We start from the raw sequence: 17,765 nt of genomic DNA, 5'->3' as shown, positions 1-17,765 counted from the left end.
GTCAGAGATGATTTAATATATACAAATCTACACCACTCTTATATAGTTTGGTATACAATATAAATATCATTTGGACCACATTGAAATATAAAAAAAGTTACCAAGCTAGGTAACCTCTCTTCACACACTACCAAAGCTTCTCCAATGGCTACACTCTTTCACTACTCTAATACATTCTCTATCTTTGTTACACTCGTGTTACTAGCTCTTCTCGTTCTCCGGCAACCCTCTGCGGCGGCGAGTTGTACAACTCCACCGGTGATTTTTAACTTTGGAGATTCTAATTCAGATACAGGAGGACTTGTTGCTGGACTTGGTTACCCTATTGGCTTACCAAACGGACGGTTGTTTTTCCGACGATCTACTGGTCGTTTGTCTGACGGACGTCTTCTCATCGATTTCCTCTGTAAGTAACAAATCAAGAACCTAAAGAATACTCTGTTTTTGGTAGTGATCGTGTTAGATCCACCGTTCGTTTGTATTTGTAAATGGACGGTGTAGATGTGTTAAGACATAAATGTCGGTGCGTCGTAGGTGTGAAACAAGTAGTTCGGTCATTGAGATCTATTTGGACAAAGTCGGTCCAATGTTGAACGTGTTTAACTGTATAGAATTTAGAATTAGAACAATTAATTTTTTGGTTTGTTTTAGTTGAAATATTTTGATGTGGTTTGGTTTGAGTTTAGTTCCAAGTTTGGTCTTAGATTAAATAAATAAATAAAACTAATTATTTCCGCTAAATTTTTTATTGTTTATTTAATCAAAAATATTAATTTTAATCAATGTTGGTTAAATTTTTCATAGTTTGATTTTAGTTTAGATTTGGTTAGAATATAGTGATTTGGGTCATAATAGTTTTATTTTATTTTATCAAAAGGTCATAAATAGTTAATTTAGGTTCTTGTTGGTGAAATTTTGTTTGAATTGGTTTGGTTCGGTTTGGTTTTGCTCAGTATTTTTGCAAGGCATAGTTTCAAGTGTGACTTGAAACCAACGTAATTCAAAATATAGAGAAATTTCAAGTGTGTAACTTAGAAACCATACTCATTTTATGGTGATGTGTTGAGTTTTGTATTTGGCTTTTGGCATTCATATAAAATTGGTAAATTAATGTACTGAAGAGGAAATATAAATTGCAGGCCAGAGTTTGAATACAAATCTTTTGAGGCCATACTTAGATTCATTAGGTGGAACAAAGTTTCAAAACGGTGCAAATTTTGCAATTGTTGGATCCACTACTCTCCCTAAAAACGTCCCTTTCTCCCTCAGCATTCAGCTAATGCAGTTCAGCCATTTCAAATCCCGGTCACTCGAGCTCGCTTCTAGTTCAAGTAAACCAGACCTCATCCCAAATCAATGTTGTATATAATATCCTCTGTTCTTAGTAAACGTTCTTGACCAGATTTGGCATATGTGTTTGTAGATTCATTAAAGAGCATGTACATAAGTCAGGATGGATTCAGAAACGCATTGTACATGATTGATATAGGACAAAACGATATTGCCCGTTCTTTCGCTAAAGGCAACTCGTATTCTCAAACTGTTATGCTGATTCCACAAGTTATTTCCGAGATAAAAAGCGGCATAAAGGTGCGATTTTCGATCTTTCGTATGCACAATGTATAAGCTTTTATAATCAGTTTTTCGCGGTCTGTAGAGATTGTATGACGAAGGAGGAAGAAAATTCTGGATTCACAATACTGGTCCATTAGGTTGTCTACCTCAAAAACTTTCAATGGTTAAAAGCAAAGATCTCGACCAGCACGGTTGCTTAGCAAGTTACAACTCAGCAGCAAAAGTGTTTAACCAAAGATTGGATCATATGTGTATGGAGCTAAGGAACCAACTTAAAGACGCTACAATAGTCAATGTCGACATATACACTATCAAATACAGTCTCATTGCAAACTCCAACGAATACGGTAAAGCAGAGTTACTCATTCCACTTACCATCAATGACTAAATGGAATGGTTTATATATCTAAGTTAGATCAATGCAGGTTTTGAGAGACCTTTAATGGCTTGTTGTGGATATGGAGGGAGTCCATATAACTACAATGTGAAGATAACATGTGGGCACAGAGGCTCTAATGTATGTGACAAAGGGTCTCGGTTCGTAAGCTGGGATGGGATTCATTATACTGAGACAGCTAATGCTATTGTGGCCATGAAAGTTCTTTCTATGCATTACTCAAACCCACCAACTCCTTTTCATTTCTTCTGCCGTCACTGAGGACAAAACTTTTGTCGATTTGAAACATTTTATTTGGCAAGTTGTATCAAGGTATTAAAATTGCAAGAACAAAGCAGGAATGATATCATTATTTTTTATGATTAGTATACTCAATTTAATGAAACAAATTTAAAATGTGATTGTTTTAAATGAATTTGAATATATTAATTGAGAGCAGGTGTTTTGTAAAGTTTATGTAATTTCTTTGAAGTTTGGACCAAAGACATAAACATATATTAGAGCGTGTGCATCGGTTTTACGTCCTTCATCAGATTTTTTTTTTTTTTTTTTTAAAGAAAGAAACCAATTGCGGGCCGCCACGTGTCAGTGGGGCCCGTGATTAATGAAGAAAGAAGCGCATGACGATCGCGATTATGGATACGTCCTTCATTTCTTTTTCATTTTTGATTTTTTTTTTTAAAATGGGTGGGATGGACGAATAAGCCGCCGTAGCCCTTGCCCTTAGTTCTCCTGGACAATGGAGACTTGTTAATTTGATAAAAAAAAATAAACATAAAAATAAAAATAGAACTGAAGGAGGCAACAATGGTTTGACGGATACAATTTGAAGATGTCACTAAAATTCTTTTTCTTTAGATGTCATTAGAACATGATTAATGGGAAGCTCTTAAGAATAGTTTAGTATTAAAATGATAAAATTAAGAATAGTTAAGACTTAAGAGATTGTATTTTTTTTTTTTTATAGTATTTTGTGTCTTTAATGGTAGACTCTTAACTTGTGGTTAGGGAATAAAATATTTATTTAAAAATGAAATGTAATTAAAATTAAAATTTTAAATTTTAGAAAACTTAATAGTTATTGCAAATTAAAATTTTAAAACATACATAAAATTTTAGTGCTTAGATTCTCTGAAAGATAAATAATTTTGAGAAATTTTATATATTTGCCTATACCTTTTCACTGAAGTTAGTCAAAGTATGAAATAAAAAGCTGGTATTTGAGAAGGAGCAAGTGGGTTAGTGGATTTTACCTCTCTTGCCTTCTCACCAGATACGGGTTCGAACCCGGTCCCTCTAAAAAATAGACTTATTATTTGTAATGATGTTAAAAACAAAAAAAAAACTGGTATTTTTTTACTCATGTTTTAGTCTTTTAGACGAAAATTACCCAAAATCCATTCTAACAAAAAAAAAAATACAACAAAATCAAATACAAATTAAATAACAGAGGATTCTATTGTACTTTATCAATAGGTGATTAAATAACAGCAGATTTCACATTGATTTAAAAACACATCTACTTCCATTAAAATACACTATTCAATAATCCCCTCCTAAGATTTGTTTTTTAATTTTTTTCAAATTAGGGGCTCAGTGAGATTTCACAAAACAAAAATGGGTAACGGATTGTGGAAGCAAGAAGCCAGAGCCTCCGTTGAGGAACCATCGCAGCTGGAAGATGAGAGACCAAGAGAATCAATCAACACAGACCAACATGCTTGGGCTCTTCCGGTAATAAGATTTGATTGTGGATGAACCTAATTAGGTCTCCAGTACTTTATCTGAGATATTTATATTTCCTAATTCTTCTGTGATATATTGTTTTTAGACAGAAGATACATATTCTTACAATCAACAAAGGATTGACTTGGAATTATTTGGACCTCATCCAAGAATAGTTTTATTCGGTAGAGTTGGACTTCATTGCTACAATTTGCGAAAGGTATGTATGTAATAGTTAATATGCCCTCAGTTCCTAAATGATGATTTTTTTAGGAGATAAAATTTGTTTCAAAAGAAACTTTTTAAAGTTATCGATGCATTATTAATTACGATTTACAAATTTCAAAATAAAGAACTAAATATTTTCGTTTTAGTATTCTAAAATACTGTGAATCACAGAAAATGATGCAATCATCATCAATTTTTAGATGTTTTTTTAATAATATATGTGAAAAACTTAAAAAAATTATGTACTCGAAACAAAGGAAGTACATGATACTATATTCTTACAAGTTTCTCGTGATCTTAGTGAAACTTTGAGTCTCACCTTTTGCTACAATTTTTGTCTTTGCTCCTTTTCATCTTGTAGGGGACAAACTTACAACTTTTAAAGGTACTCAACTGTGACGCACGGATGACCTCACTTATTTCTTATTCCATAACTTTGGAGGCAATGGATCCAGTAGGCCATTCCAGTTGTGAGGTACAAGTGCAACTTAGGTATGCAATTGAGAATATAGGTTGCTTGAGCGCAATTACATCGCGATGCATATTAAAGCCGAAAACTCCAGGTAAGTTAATGAATGTATATGTGTGATATATGAGTGTGCACCTTTTTGGTTGTCACGAATACTATTTTAATTCGGCTATATAATGTTACATGGTTATGTCAAACTTGTGTCTCTTAGAGGAGGACGACAAACATTTTGAATTTAACAAATATCTCGTGGATTATTTCTACCGAGGTGATATGCCCGAGTGGATCACAGAAGATGCACTAACGGGAAGGGATAAGCTGCAATACTATGAGGTTGGCATTTCATGTGTTAAAAGACTAATATTAATTAGAGATTCTCACTTTCACTATGGAATTATGGAAGTTAGATGCAAAGAGGATGTGATGTTGTTGACATGATGATCATGCAGATAAATTATTCGGAGTTAGAAGAAGAGAAGGAATGGCTTGATCTTTACGCGGAACTCTCATTGTTCTCCAAATGGCAAGCTAATCGGGTGAGGAAAAACAGACTTGACCAAAACCAAAAAGGAGGGGTTTTAGTTTTGTCTAGGCTATGTAATCTCTTTTTTAAAACTTTGGTTCTGGTGCTGTATTAATGCAGGATGGGCTGGAGTCTGCAAAGCCATTTGAAATGAAGAAGATAGTTGTAAGAACCAGAGAAAATGTGGAGTCATGGAAGAAGGTGAAGGCGAAGAATGCAATCTTCTACATTAGCTTCAAAACCCGATGCGGCCAAGACTGCAATGGCATCATAAGGAAAACAACAGATGGTATGCCAGGCCATTTTTCGCTTGAAGTCAAATGTTTTTTGTTGTGAAAGTCCACAAAGTTATATATTTATGTTTCTTGGTACCTTTACTTAATATATTTTGCTGGACAACATTTAGAGCAAAGATCGCCAACAAAATAAACTATGGCCAGCAAATAACAAATAACATAACTATTTTGATATTACAACTAGAATCCTACCCGAGCTATATCATGGTGTAATACTTTACATATACGTACGATTTTTAACAAATTAGAATATGTTAGTTTTTATTATATTTCAATGCAGTCGATTGCATTCGTAAAAATATTATTCATTACTCGCTCTACCATATAGTTGTGAGTTTAACAAAATAACCCGTGAATTACTTGTGATTTACATAGTTGGATACATAATATAGTTTATCGGTAAAACTTATTCGTATTATAAATTGATTTAATTAATTTTACTATACAGTAAAACCTCTATAAATTAATAATGTTGGGACCACAAGATTTTATTAATATAGTGATATTAATTTATAGTAGTATTTTTAACTCTTAAAGTTTTTTGAAAATATGAATTGGGACAATTTTACAAAACAAGAATAGTCTTTAAGATTATATAAATTTTTATAGTTTAGAATTGAAATCTATATTTATAAAGAAAATAACAATGAATTCAAAATATTGATAAATAAATCCACATCTTTACAAAGTAAATACATAAATTCAAATTTATGATTAATACCTCAATTGTTATCTTTTACCATCCTATAAAACAAACAAAAAATTAATATGATGCATATTGATAATTAGAAAACATTAGAAAAATTGTTTATTTTATAATGTTAAGGAATATATTATAAGATTATAGTTTAAAATAGAACATAATTTTTTATATAGAGATGAGGTCTAGGAGAAATTCATTTTAGAAAAAACTAAAAGCATATTATAACATAACTACTTATATCACACATATATATATATATGTATACATAGTGATTATTAATTTATGATATTATTGGGACTATATTTACATAGGGATTTCAAAAAAAAATATTATCTTATTATCTTATCGAATTTGGTTAATTTTTACATTGGTCCGACTTGGGACTAGCAAAATTTATTAATTTATAGTATTTATTAATTTATAGAGGTTTTACTGTAGTATATTTTGTTAATAAGATTTTGTATATACCATTGTCAAATTTTGATTTAGTTATGTTCTTTAAAACCAGTAAAATTGACAAAAAGAAATATAGATTTAGGGAATAAATTACTAGGAACACTAGGAAATACGTTGAAAACAAGGTACTATAACGTTGTCCAAGTTATGAATAAACCAAGCTTTTTACTCAAACACAAGCTGACATGTTTTTGAACCTCTGACCACACATTCTAACTCTTTGAACATCCCATATTTCTCTTCAGATTCTGAGTAGAATGACGCCTTCTTCAGATGACTCGCGTTTGCTAGAATGTACTTTGCAGCTTCTCTCTCTTGCTTTGTGCCATTGTATTGTCTCCATTCAAAGATCTCCAGTTGAGGAACAAAATTTGGTTTGTTCAAAACTGGAATTTTCGTGTCCTTACCACATTGTTTATGATACTACAAGACAGAAAATATAAATTAACTCAGTTTTAGGCCCATAATAACGTTGAAACACAATACCTAAAAAAAAGGTACTAAGGAATTTGAAGGAGGATCCACATACCAGTTTGAGCTGGAGAACTCGAAGTCTAGGAGCATAATTGAGTATACGAGTGAATAGATTCCACTGCTCAGCAGAACATAAGCAAAGCTCTAGATGGTCAAGATAGAGGAAAGAAGTGCAAGTAGGACGGTATGCTGTCTGGAAATTGAAGCAAAACATGAGTACGAGTTACGATGAAACCTTACAGTAAAACATGTTAGATATTTGGAAAACAATTAAAAAAGAAAAGTTCTTACATGTGAAGTGACAGAGCACAGAGAAAGATATTGGGTTGTGGCAAGAGATCCTAGAAACTTGTAAGGGTTGTCAAAAACAACATTGACACTCGTCTTGACCAGCTCAGGCATATTTTCGAACTGTAAATAGTTGCTGAAGCTGTCCCTTATGCTAAAATACCTCAAAGAAGGGGTATTTATTACAAATCCATGAACACCTTTAGGCCGAGTTTTCCCGGATGTATTATCGATAGACAAAGTCCTCAGTGTAGGCACATCAATCCTAAATATCATTACATTGGTAAGAGAGCTTCGTTTCACTACCAAATCTTGAAGAAGTGGACATAGACTTAGAAGTGTTTTCACAGATTCGTCCCCCGAGAATTTAACCGATATAAGGTGGAGACGTTTAAGACAAGGCAAATGAACATCAGGTGGAACATCTTCCAAACTAACTTTCTCGAGTATGACAGTTTTAAGTTGTGAAAAGATGTAAAAGCTTTTAGGCAACTCGAAGGAATTACAAACCATCTCAACTCTCAGCTCTCTCAAAGAGCGAGCAACTGCCATGTTAAGCAAAGGTTTGATGTGTTTATTCGTAAAAAATGGATTAAGCTTGAGATGCATGCTTTCTACGCTTGAACTCCTGTTAATAAATCGCGCAAATTTCGAGTAAGTTCTATTTGCGGATTCGCCATCATACCTGAATGTCTTCACATCCTTCCAAAGAGATAGCCATCGTTTTGATAGGACACTTGTGGCTACGACATCTTTACTTGGAAGCAAAGATAATATCTTCAACAACACTTTATCTGGAAGCTCGCTGATTGTCTGAATCTTATTCTCCATGTTTTCTTGGTAAATTATGCGGCTAGAAGAAATTTGTGAAACGTTCTCGTTCGCCATTTACACTCTATTGGGCATACACAATAATAACACAATCGTGTTTCTTTTATAGTGTTGTATAATTAATGTAAATCTTGTATTCAAGATTTACTTCACAGTTATCTTTTTGGTTTTAACCATATTTATGTCCATAATATATTTTCTTTTAAGTGCTAAAAACAAGGAAAGAAATCCTTATAAGATAAATGGTTAACAAATGGAAGATATGAAAGCAGCTGAATACAAAACAAATGGCATAGACAACTTTAATAAAAAAAATCTTTAGAAATAATATAGCTGTAAAATCTTTAAAAAATATCTATAGAATATTACAAAATTTTAGGACAATTTTTACAAAATCTTTTAAAAACAAAGTTATTAACATAAGTGTGAAAAGTGGCAAGTTCATACAATAAAACTTTAAATTTTAGAAATGAGCAAATTAATGAAATTGTTAATTGCTATAATATATCTAACTTAAATTACTTTATATAACAAATTAACTGTTAATTTCTCACTAATATATGCAAAATCAATTAGATTTTTATTGGTTTCATCAATTTATATTATGTAGATTCTTTTTCCATTGGTTGAATTGTGTTTAAATAAATATTAAATAATACTTTTATATAAAAATAAAATAATTTCTTAATATATGTGCATTTCTTAAAAAATCATCTATTATATAACAGAGAAGTACATAACACTTTTTTAATCGATAAAATAGAAACGTGTGATAATCACAATTACTAACTTTAAAATCTAACTTTATATAATAAACGTCCATGTTCTTAAAATTGTAATTTTTCATCTATATAGTATATAGCCCTGAAATTAAATAACCTGGTCGTAAATTCGAATTTTTGATTACATAAGAAAAATCTATCATTACTCAGCGTTTCTCTAATGGGAAAAATGTCATTTAATTCACGAAATTTCGAATCTAGGCCACTTAAACCACAAACTTTTTATAAAGCAATTCAAAACATGAACTTAACATTATCTTAGTTTTTATAACATTATCTTTTGTTGACGGAGCCCAAACGAACGGATTTGAGAACTTAGCAAAGTTCCCACAATTAGCATGAGGAACTTGAAGTCTTCAAATCAAACACAACAAGAAGTATAAACATATTCAGAACCTTAAATAAAACACATTCAGACCAGCAAAATTGTTTCTCTTCCAAGTCAAGTGTTTCTCTTACAAGAAGACTCAAGACTCTATCCAAAATTGTCAGCTTTATAACTTCCGCGTCTCTTTTTTATGTATTGGTTAAGAATCATAAACCATCTTGAAGCAATTGATTCTTGAATGAAGAAGGTTCAGTTAATTTTACATAGAGCGTATAACACAGCCAGTGGAGTCAGTTTCAGTTTTGAGATCTCTCGTCTTTCACGAATCGGTCAAATCAATGAAGCTCGCAAGTATTTCGATTCGTTACGGTTTAAAGCAATCGGTTCATGGAACTCAATTGTTTCCGGTTATTTCGCAAACGGGTTTCCGAGAGAAGCACGCCAACTGTTCGATGAAATGCCTGAGAGAAATATTGTTTCTTGGAACGGATTGGTTTCTGGGTATATTAAGAATGGGATGATAGAAGAAGCTAGGAATGCGTTTGAGATGATGCCTGAGAGGAATGTCGTGTCGTGGACCGCGATGGTGAAAGGTTATGTTCAAGAAGGTATGGTTTGTGAAGCTGAGTTGTTGTTTTGGAGAATGCCTGTGAAGAATGAGGTTTCTTGGACTGTGATGTTTGGTGGTTTGATTGATGAGGGACGTATTGATGATGCACGTAAGTTGTATGATATGATGCCTGTTAAAGATACGGTAGCGAGTACTAATATGATTGGTGGGTTGTGTAAAGAAGGAAGAGTTGATGAGGCAAGAGAGATTTTTGATGAGATGAGGGATAGAAATGTGATTACTTGGACTACTATGATTACCGGGTATGGGCAGAATCATCAAGTGGATGTTGCTAGGAAGCTGTTTGAAGTGATGCCGGAGAAAACTGAAGTTTCGTGGACTTCAATGCTTTTGGGGTATACGTTGAGTGGGAGAATGGAAGACGCTGAGGAGCTCTTTGAGGAGATGCCGGTGAAGCCGGTTATTGCGTGTAATGCGATGATTGTTGGGTTAGGAGAGAAAGGAGATGTGGAAAAAGCGAGGTGGGTTTTTGATCAAATGAAGGATAGAGATACTGCGACTTGGCGAGGAATGATTAAAGCTTATGAAAGGAAAGGTTTTGAATTGGAGGCTCTTGATTTGTTTACTCAAATGCAGAGAGAAGGTGGAGTCAGACCGAGTTTTCCATCTTTGATCAGCGTTCTTTCGGCGTGTGCCTCTTTAGCGAGTCTCCAATATGGTAAACAGGTCCATGCTCACTTGGTGAGATGTCAGTTTGATGTTGATGTGTATGTTGCTTCTGTTTTGATGACGATGTATGTCAAATGTGGTGAGCTTGTAAAAGCAAAGCTAGTATTTGACCGGTTTCCCTCAAAGGACATAATCATGTGGAATTCGATTATTTCTGGTTACGCATCACACGGTTTAGGAGAGGAAGCTCTTAAGGTTTTCAGTGAGATGCCGTCGTCTGGTACCATGCCAAACAAAGTGACCTTAATTGCTATTCTGACAGCATGTAGCTACGCTGGAAAAGTTGAGGTAGGGCTTGAGATATTTGAATCAATGGAATCAAAGTTTCGCATGACGCCAACGGTTGAGCATTATTCTTGCACAGTGGATATGCTTGGGCGTGCAGGACAGGTAGATAAGGCAATGGAATTGATAGACAGTATGACTGTAAAGCCAGATGCTACAGTTTGGGGTGCTCTGTTGGGAGCGTGTAAAACTCACTCACGTCTAGATTTAGCCGAAGTTGCTGCAAAGAAACTCTTTGAGATTGAACCAGAAAACGCTGGTCCATATGTTTTGCTATCCAGCATAAATGCATCTCAGTCCAAGTGGGGGGATGTTGCAGAACTAAGAAAAAACATGAGGACAAAGAATGTAAGTAAATTCCCTGGTTGCAGCTGGATTGAAGTAGAGAAAAAAGTGCACATGTTCACTCGCGGAGGCATAAGAAACCATCCCGAGCAGACGATGATATTGATGATGTTGGAGAAAACAGATGGATTATTGAGAGAAGCTGGTTATAGTCCTGATTCAAGCCATGTGTTGCACGATGTAGACGAGGAAGAGAAAGTAGATAGCTTAAGTCGTCACAGCGAAAGACTCGCTGTGGCTTATGGACTTCTAAAGCTACCCGAAGGAGTGCCTATTCGGGTCATGAAGAACCTTAGAGTCTGCGGAGATTGCCACGCCGCCATTAAACTCATTTCTAAAGTGACAGAAAGAGAGATCATTCTAAGAGATGCAAACAGATTCCACCATTTCAACAATGGGGAGTGTTCTTGTAAAGACTATTGGTGAGATTGGTCCATTCTATTTGGTTTATTTCGGTTCAAGTTCATTGGTTTAGTTGAGATTTATGTATTATATACTATATACTAGTTTATAAGAATGTTGCAGGGAATGGTTTACGCATATCAATGCACCCACTTGAATCAACATGTCAATTATATCATCTTTACAATTATTCGTTCAATAATTGAATCATTTGCTGATTTGTTCTTATTATCTCTTTTGGTACGTGACCTACCACTTTTGTTACATCAATAAAGAATACTAAACATATGTACCTCTATGTTCTGTGATTATCATACTTCCGTCCAAAGTGGAACATGATTAAAGTTAGGTTTCAATTGATTGGATAAGGACAAAGACTAGTTGTTGAGTCACATCTCCTCTATCTCTCTATCTTTCTCTCAGATTTTACAGGCAAATCGATTTGATTTCAGTCGAAGAGACACACAAAGCTTTCAATTGTGTTCATCGTCTCTCAGGTTTCAGTATCTGTTCTCTCTAAGGTATAAAGTTTCGATTTTTTTGTTTCTTGATCATCTTCCCATCTTTTGAAAATTTTGATCTTTGATGATCAGAATTCTGAAAGTTTTGATCTTTTTATCGTTTAAATCAGTTGGGTTTGTACGGAAATAGAGAAAGCTGTAAACTTTGATAAAGTCATAGAATTTTATAATGTTATACTAGTTGAGATCTGGACTCGTTTCATCAAGTGTGATTGTTCTAAATCTGGCTTAGATTGTTAATAGGATAGAGTCACTGTCAGTGTTCTGTATCCAATGTCTCTCTGACAGAACAGGTTATTGTTTCAGTTGTATTGATGGGTTCTGAAGGACCAACGGGTGTGACGATTCATATCACAGGGTTCAAGAAGTTCCATGGAGTTGCTGAGAATCCTACTGAGAAAATGGCGAACAGCCTGAAAGAATATTTGGCTAAGAATAGTGTGTCGAAAGATTTGATTCTTGGAAGCTGTACTGTGCTTGAGACGGCTGGTCAGGGAGCTCTTGCTTCTCTTTATCAGTTGTTACAATCTGCGGTTAAAACGGAAGAATCAGAGTCATTGACCGGAAAAACCATCTGGGTTAGTTAGTTAGTTAGTTAGTTGAGTCAAGTGTTTGAGGGTACAAGATTTTGATTTCTATGTTGATGGAAACTCATTTTGATGTCTCATTAGGTTCACTTTGGAGTTAATAGCGGCGCTACGAAATTTGCAATTGAGCAACAGGCTGTGAATGAAGCGACTTTTCGTTGCCCTGATGAATTGGGTTGGAAACCTCAGGTTTTTGTCTCACTCTCCTTTGGCTGTTCTTGTTTTATTAGTTGTTTGGTTCCGTGAAACATTCTTGTTGGTTGCAGAATTTGCCAATTGTTCCTTCTGATGGTCCAATTTCAACTGTAAGAAAGGTATGTTGATACAATGATACTGTCTCTGTGAGCTGTGTTTCTTGATCTTTTGGTCTGCATAATTGGCCATTCTTGTTTTTATGTTGAATCAAAGAGTTGTGTTTGATATGCAGACTACTCTTCCAGTTGAAGATATAACAAAGGCTTTGGGGAATAAGGGCTTTGAGGTGATATCATCAAATGATGCAGGTCGATTTGTGTGCAACTATGTCTATTACCACTCTCTGAGATTCGCGGAGCAGAACAAGACCAAATCACTCTTTGTTCACGTTCCACTTTTCGTTGCCGTGGATGAAGAAACTCAGATGAGATTCACGGTTTCTCTGCTGGAGGTACTCGCTTCTATTTGCAAGTAATGTTATCCCAAATGTGGATATTCTTGTTCATGAAATGCGCAATCATGGACTGATTTGTCTCCCCATGAAAAATTCGCCTATCAATAAATGGAATATAAGTTCACTTCTCTACTATCTCCTCTCATATACGCATCATGTCTCTCAAGTTTCGGAAACTAGATTCATTTTCTTCTTCAAAAGTGTTCGCTTGATGAAATGAAATGTGATATATCGCCTATGAATCTGTGTTCAAGTATCTATTATATTCTTATGTTACAAACTGGATTGACTTCTTTTAGCCTATCACAACCGAATGTAGATCTAAAAAGGTAAAAAGCTAAAGACTTTCAGGACAATGGCTAACCTTTAGACTAATTTCATCGATACTTCTTACTGAATTCGAACCTACCCTTATATTGTTGTGTTCATATTTGTTCTGAATCTGATTACAAGTGTGTGAACAGCGATGAACATATCTTCTGTTAGCAGTCCGGAAGTGGCTCAAGCAGGCAATGAACAGGTGGTATTGTTATCTGCATGCTTCCATACGCGTTCCAGCAGAAGGGGTTTTCGAAAAGCTGGCCTTTCGAAGGGAAAAGATCAACGTCCATGAGTCTCAGGTTAGTACAGGGGACAGAGTCGCTGCAACCAAAATGAATCGGTGGACTTCTCAGGTCGTAAGTCCCTTTGATATTTTCATACAGAACATCGCTAATAATGACTGCACTGGTTTGGTTAGCACAGTTCTTGGTTTGGCAGTAGTACTGGTCTATCATTATAGGATTACGAACGTTCACCATCAAAATGTTACTAAACACAATTCTTGAAACCGATCCTGACCCTCCTTGCCATGTCTTGATCCGAACACCATTGTCTGAGTTCCATAAAGTTGAGTTTGTCACTGTTATGTTCGAGACATAAGCCTCTGAGTTGTGGACTCCAAGGCTGCCTATGCTGCAACATTACCCATAAGTTCTTTGTTCACACTTCAAACCAGAAAACAGAACAAACCTTTCTGAGTATCTAAGCCTACTCTATGAGAGGCACATAGAGAGAGAGTTTGGCAGATGGAAAACTTTAATGGAAATTATGAAAGTACCTAATTCCATGGCTTGGGCCGCAGGTAACATTCTTAATATCGACATTAAAGCAGCCGGCTCCGATTGAAATACAATCATCTCCTGTTAAACCAGATCAAAAGATACATAAAACCGACTGAAATCAACTACTTACTGCAAAAACGAGAAATAACTACCATTGGAGATCACAGAATTGTGAATCTGAACATTATGTGTGTTCTCAATATGGATCCCGTCAGTGTTAGGACTAGAAGCTGGAGCCTTGATGGTCACAGAATCTACTACCACGTCGCTGCAATTGTCAAACCTTACATGGAACTGAGCACTGTTCATGAAGTTAAGCCCTTTGATTCTCACTTTGGAGCTCTGAAATATCCTAAACGCCTGAGATCAAATCATTTTAACTCACAGTTCACTAAGTCTGACATATATAACACAAAAATGTGATTGTGAAACATTGACTAACCACAGGACTGTCACAAGGACCGGTTTGAGTCGTTCCGTTTGGACCCTTGTGAGGTTTACAAGGAAGGTTCCACCATTTCTGGCCACGGCCGTTGATAAAACCAGAGCCTTGAATTGATAACCCATTCACTCTGTAAAACATCATCCACTGCCTCTGGTAGTTCAATGGCCATGACTTTGGTCCATCCGGGGACACAATGAACCCGTCAATCTATAAAAAGAAAACATTATAATATCAAACTATGACACACAACATAAAAACATGATTATGAAACCAGCTTACTTGTAGTACAAGTTGGGTTCTGCAAGGACCATTGAAGCTAGTTGGCTTGACCAAGAAACAGAAAGTGTCAGGGACAAGAAGCAGTGCAGACTTAGACCCTGTGCTCATACATGCAGCGTCCCATGCCATCTTGAATGCTGAAGTGTCGTCGGTAGCGCAATCTCCTATGGCTCCAAACGAAGTCACGTCGAAGACGGTTGGTGCAATATTGTCGTTGTCATCGTAAGCCGGATTTGGAGCCGGGGACGGGCTTATATACATGTTATGAGCCATTCGAATCGATGAGAATAAGATCAAGAAGAATGCATAGAAGAGTGAATTAGGCAATGCCATTGTTTTTTGTGAATGTCTTAGGAGATAGAGAATGGTGAACAATAAACATGTATATATATAAAGGATCGAGTAATGGACTTTATTATCCTATTCCTATATGTATGTATGTTGTAGACTTTAGGGTTTCATAGGTTTAGCCAAATTGTCTTACACGCGAGGAATAGAGTGGAGAGGAGAGGTCGTCATATACTAATGTATCTTTTGCACTCGTAAGGGATACATGTTGAGGCTAGTGGTGCGTAACGGTGAAAAGGGGTTTTGAGGTTAAAGATACATTCTTATTTCTTACTAAACATAGTCTACTTTAGGGCTTTAATAGGTTAGCCAAATCTTTAGGGTAGCAAGTAGTGGTAAAAAGGGATGTTGAAATTTATAAATACATTCTTATGAAACATATTTTGAAAAGTGTAAGCTTGAGATTTTTGTGTTTTCTTACAAACATTTTAGTGTTTTGTCTATGTGTGGTATATATGATGTTTTTATGCATTATATTTTCTACTTTCATTTCATAAGATGGATTTCTAAAGTGGTCTCAACACACTATTTTTGGAAATTTTCCATATTTTATTTTATGTTGACTTTATCGATTATTAATTAGCTATTTTTACCTGAAATATCATTATTTCTAAGGTTAAATTTTATTAGATAGCCCAAATCTAAAACTTAGTTGTTATATAATTTTGAGGCAAAGTCATAAAAGTGATAATCATATTTTGCATGGTTTAATAAAACTACCCTATGCTCACACATATTGATTGTTTACCATTAACTTCATTAGTATTGACTATTTTTCTTTAATCAATGTTTAGACATAATAGAATCAATAACTTTCTATAATTAGTCTTTTAAAAGAGTTAACAAAGATAGCTTACACTTTGTGTCTTTGTAAACAATTCAACAACATGAAATTGTCGGATTAGCAAAATAGATTTGGTTCAGTGATAGATGAGATGTGGTCACACAAGCATTGAACGATCCTTTTGTTTGTATAAGGCTCTTCTTCAGTCCCAACCCCTACAAAACCTATGATAACTCTATTAGCTTCACTTTTCTCTTAAATTTCAACTTGTCTCGATAGGTTGAGTCCCCCTTTTCCCATTCTTATGCCTCTGAAGTCCAAAAGTGTGGCTAAGCAAATTGAAGTTTTGATTCTATTTGCAATTTGATTTTTCCTTTTGGTCATTTCCTATTACTTTTTTCTTTCTTATTCTTTCATTTATCTAATTGGGAAGGTTGAGTTGACTTTGGACTGATAAATCAATATTGTGTATATGGCATATAGTAGCACATTTGAGAGTGTTTTATAAATAAAAATATTAGTTACATTTTTGTTTAAACACAGCGGTTACGACTTACGAGAATTCATGGAAATGTTTTGAATGATTGGATTAACATGTAAACATAGGGGATTTTCGAAAGTATTCTGATTGGTCGATTAGTATATGCGACCAAGGTTACATTCAAAGAAAAAATCTTGGGTTCAAGGTGAACCTCTCTCTCTTTTATTTTGGGCAAAACATACTTCGTTTCTTTCAATACATAACATGTATACAAAGTTTAAGGAATCATCAACCTCAAGCATAGATACATCAAAGATAGCTACTACTACCACTCTTACAAGAGATTGATAGAAGAAAAAGATAGGATAAATCGATCGGAGGACCACTCAAAGGAGACAAGAACTAGACAATAGCTTGCCACAAGCGATAGAATGGAGAATCGACGACAATTCGACAAAACTCTCTCTCTTATTTACCACTATTAATTAGCCAGTCAAAATACAACAATATAATTTTATATTTTAAGAAAATCAAATTTTAAATCAGAAAAAAAAAATTAAGGAAACAAATAAAAATATCATCACCATTTCAAACTCAAGCATCGCTATTTTGAATAATTATAAATTTTATTTATTGTTTTTATTCAATCAAATCTTTGAAAAATATCAATATCATACCCATTTTCTCTCTATATTTTCGAACATTTCAACACTATTTTTATACGTATTTTCCGGCTTCTACTTTTTCCTTTGAAAGTTAAATTCCACGAAACCAACAAATACTTGTGTAAATTCGGTATATTGCATACTCAATATCATTGAAAGATACATCAAGTCTTACCCTTTTAGTTTAGTAGAAGCTTACGTACGCAAGTGTCTCAATGTTTATTTGTAGATTAAATGATTTGCTCAAATTGTTGACAAAAAAAAAGATTTGCTCAAATTTCTATATTTCTATTTTAAGTACCTATGTATAGGTTATGAAGTTTTTCAACTTCTTAAAAAGTGATTTATCGAGCGTATAAAGTGCATGCAATGTAATACAAAAAGATTAAGCTATACAATGTAATACATTAGTTTGGATTTTATAAATACAAATGTATATATATATATATATATATATATATATATATATATATAAGTGTAGACAATAACTAATTAA

General features: G+C 34.4%; 6 protein-coding genes across 6 annotated transcripts; 4 read left to right on the top strand and 2 right to left on the bottom strand.

The window, feature by feature from the left end:
- Positions 1-46: 46 nt before the first annotated feature.
- On the top strand, positions 47-2,316 carry LOC17896236 (GDSL esterase/lipase LIP-4). Its single transcript, XM_006302299.2, has 5 exons — positions 47-406; positions 1,140-1,331; positions 1,424-1,590; positions 1,658-1,922; positions 2,001-2,316. The coding sequence occupies exons 1-5, from the start codon at positions 145-147 to the stop codon at positions 2,231-2,233; spliced, it is 1,119 nt and encodes a 372-aa protein (XP_006302361.2). The 5' UTR covers positions 47-144; the 3' UTR covers positions 2,234-2,316.
- A 1,192-nt stretch (positions 2,317-3,508) lies between these two features.
- LOC17894967 (UPF0725 protein At4g29550) lies at positions 3,509-5,399 on the top strand. Its single transcript, XM_006301574.2, has 6 exons — positions 3,509-3,706; positions 3,804-3,917; positions 4,287-4,488; positions 4,606-4,727; positions 4,844-4,930; positions 5,038-5,399. The coding sequence occupies exons 1-6, from the start codon at positions 3,590-3,592 to the stop codon at positions 5,251-5,253; spliced, it is 858 nt and encodes a 285-aa protein (XP_006301636.2). The 5' UTR covers positions 3,509-3,589; the 3' UTR covers positions 5,254-5,399.
- A 1,030-nt stretch (positions 5,400-6,429) lies between these two features.
- Positions 6,430-8,022, bottom strand: LOC17895118 (putative FBD-associated F-box protein At1g50980). Its single transcript, XM_023787537.1, is given in 4 exon segments — positions 6,430-6,588; positions 6,591-6,795; positions 6,902-7,039; positions 7,138-8,022. Coding segments are annotated over 4 exon segments (1,275 nt in total). The 3' UTR covers positions 6,430-6,541.
- Positions 8,023-9,144: 1,122 nt separating this feature from the next.
- On the top strand, positions 9,145-11,622 carry LOC17896104 (pentatricopeptide repeat-containing protein At1g56690, mitochondrial). Its single transcript, XM_006301594.2, has one exon. The coding sequence runs from the start codon at positions 9,314-9,316 to the stop codon at positions 11,429-11,431; it is 2,118 nt and encodes a 705-aa protein (XP_006301656.1). The 5' UTR covers positions 9,145-9,313; the 3' UTR covers positions 11,432-11,622.
- A 193-nt stretch (positions 11,623-11,815) lies between these two features.
- Positions 11,816-13,296, top strand: LOC17894687 (pyrrolidone-carboxylate peptidase). The gene is made up of 5 exons (XM_006302740.2): positions 11,816-11,928; positions 12,235-12,506; positions 12,600-12,704; positions 12,782-12,829; positions 12,943-13,296. Exons 2-5 carry the CDS (start codon positions 12,243-12,245, stop codon positions 13,183-13,185), a joined length of 660 nt encoding a protein of 219 aa, XP_006302802.1. The 5' UTR covers positions 11,816-11,928; positions 12,235-12,242; the 3' UTR covers positions 13,186-13,296.
- A 177-nt stretch (positions 13,297-13,473) lies between these two features.
- LOC17895911 (polygalacturonase At1g48100) lies at positions 13,474-15,324 on the bottom strand. Its single transcript, XM_006301848.2, has 5 exons — positions 14,992-15,324; positions 14,710-14,919; positions 14,420-14,627; positions 14,264-14,345; positions 13,474-14,118 (listed from the first exon to the last, which is right to left on the bottom strand). The coding sequence occupies exons 1-5, from the start codon at positions 15,322-15,324 to the stop codon at positions 13,647-13,649; spliced, it is 1,305 nt and encodes a 434-aa protein (XP_006301910.1). The 3' UTR covers positions 13,474-13,646.
- Positions 15,325-17,765: the final 2,441 nt, after the last annotated feature.

This window comes from Capsella rubella, unplaced genomic scaffold (genome assembly GCF_000375325.1).
Source record: "Capsella rubella cultivar Monte Gargano unplaced genomic scaffold, Caprub1_0 scaffold_2, whole genome shotgun sequence".
NCBI classification, from domain to species: domain Eukaryota; kingdom Viridiplantae; phylum Streptophyta; class Magnoliopsida; order Brassicales; family Brassicaceae; genus Capsella; species Capsella rubella.
Note: the sequence above shows the minus strand (reverse complement) of the source record. Positions and strands in the feature narration are given on the sequence as shown.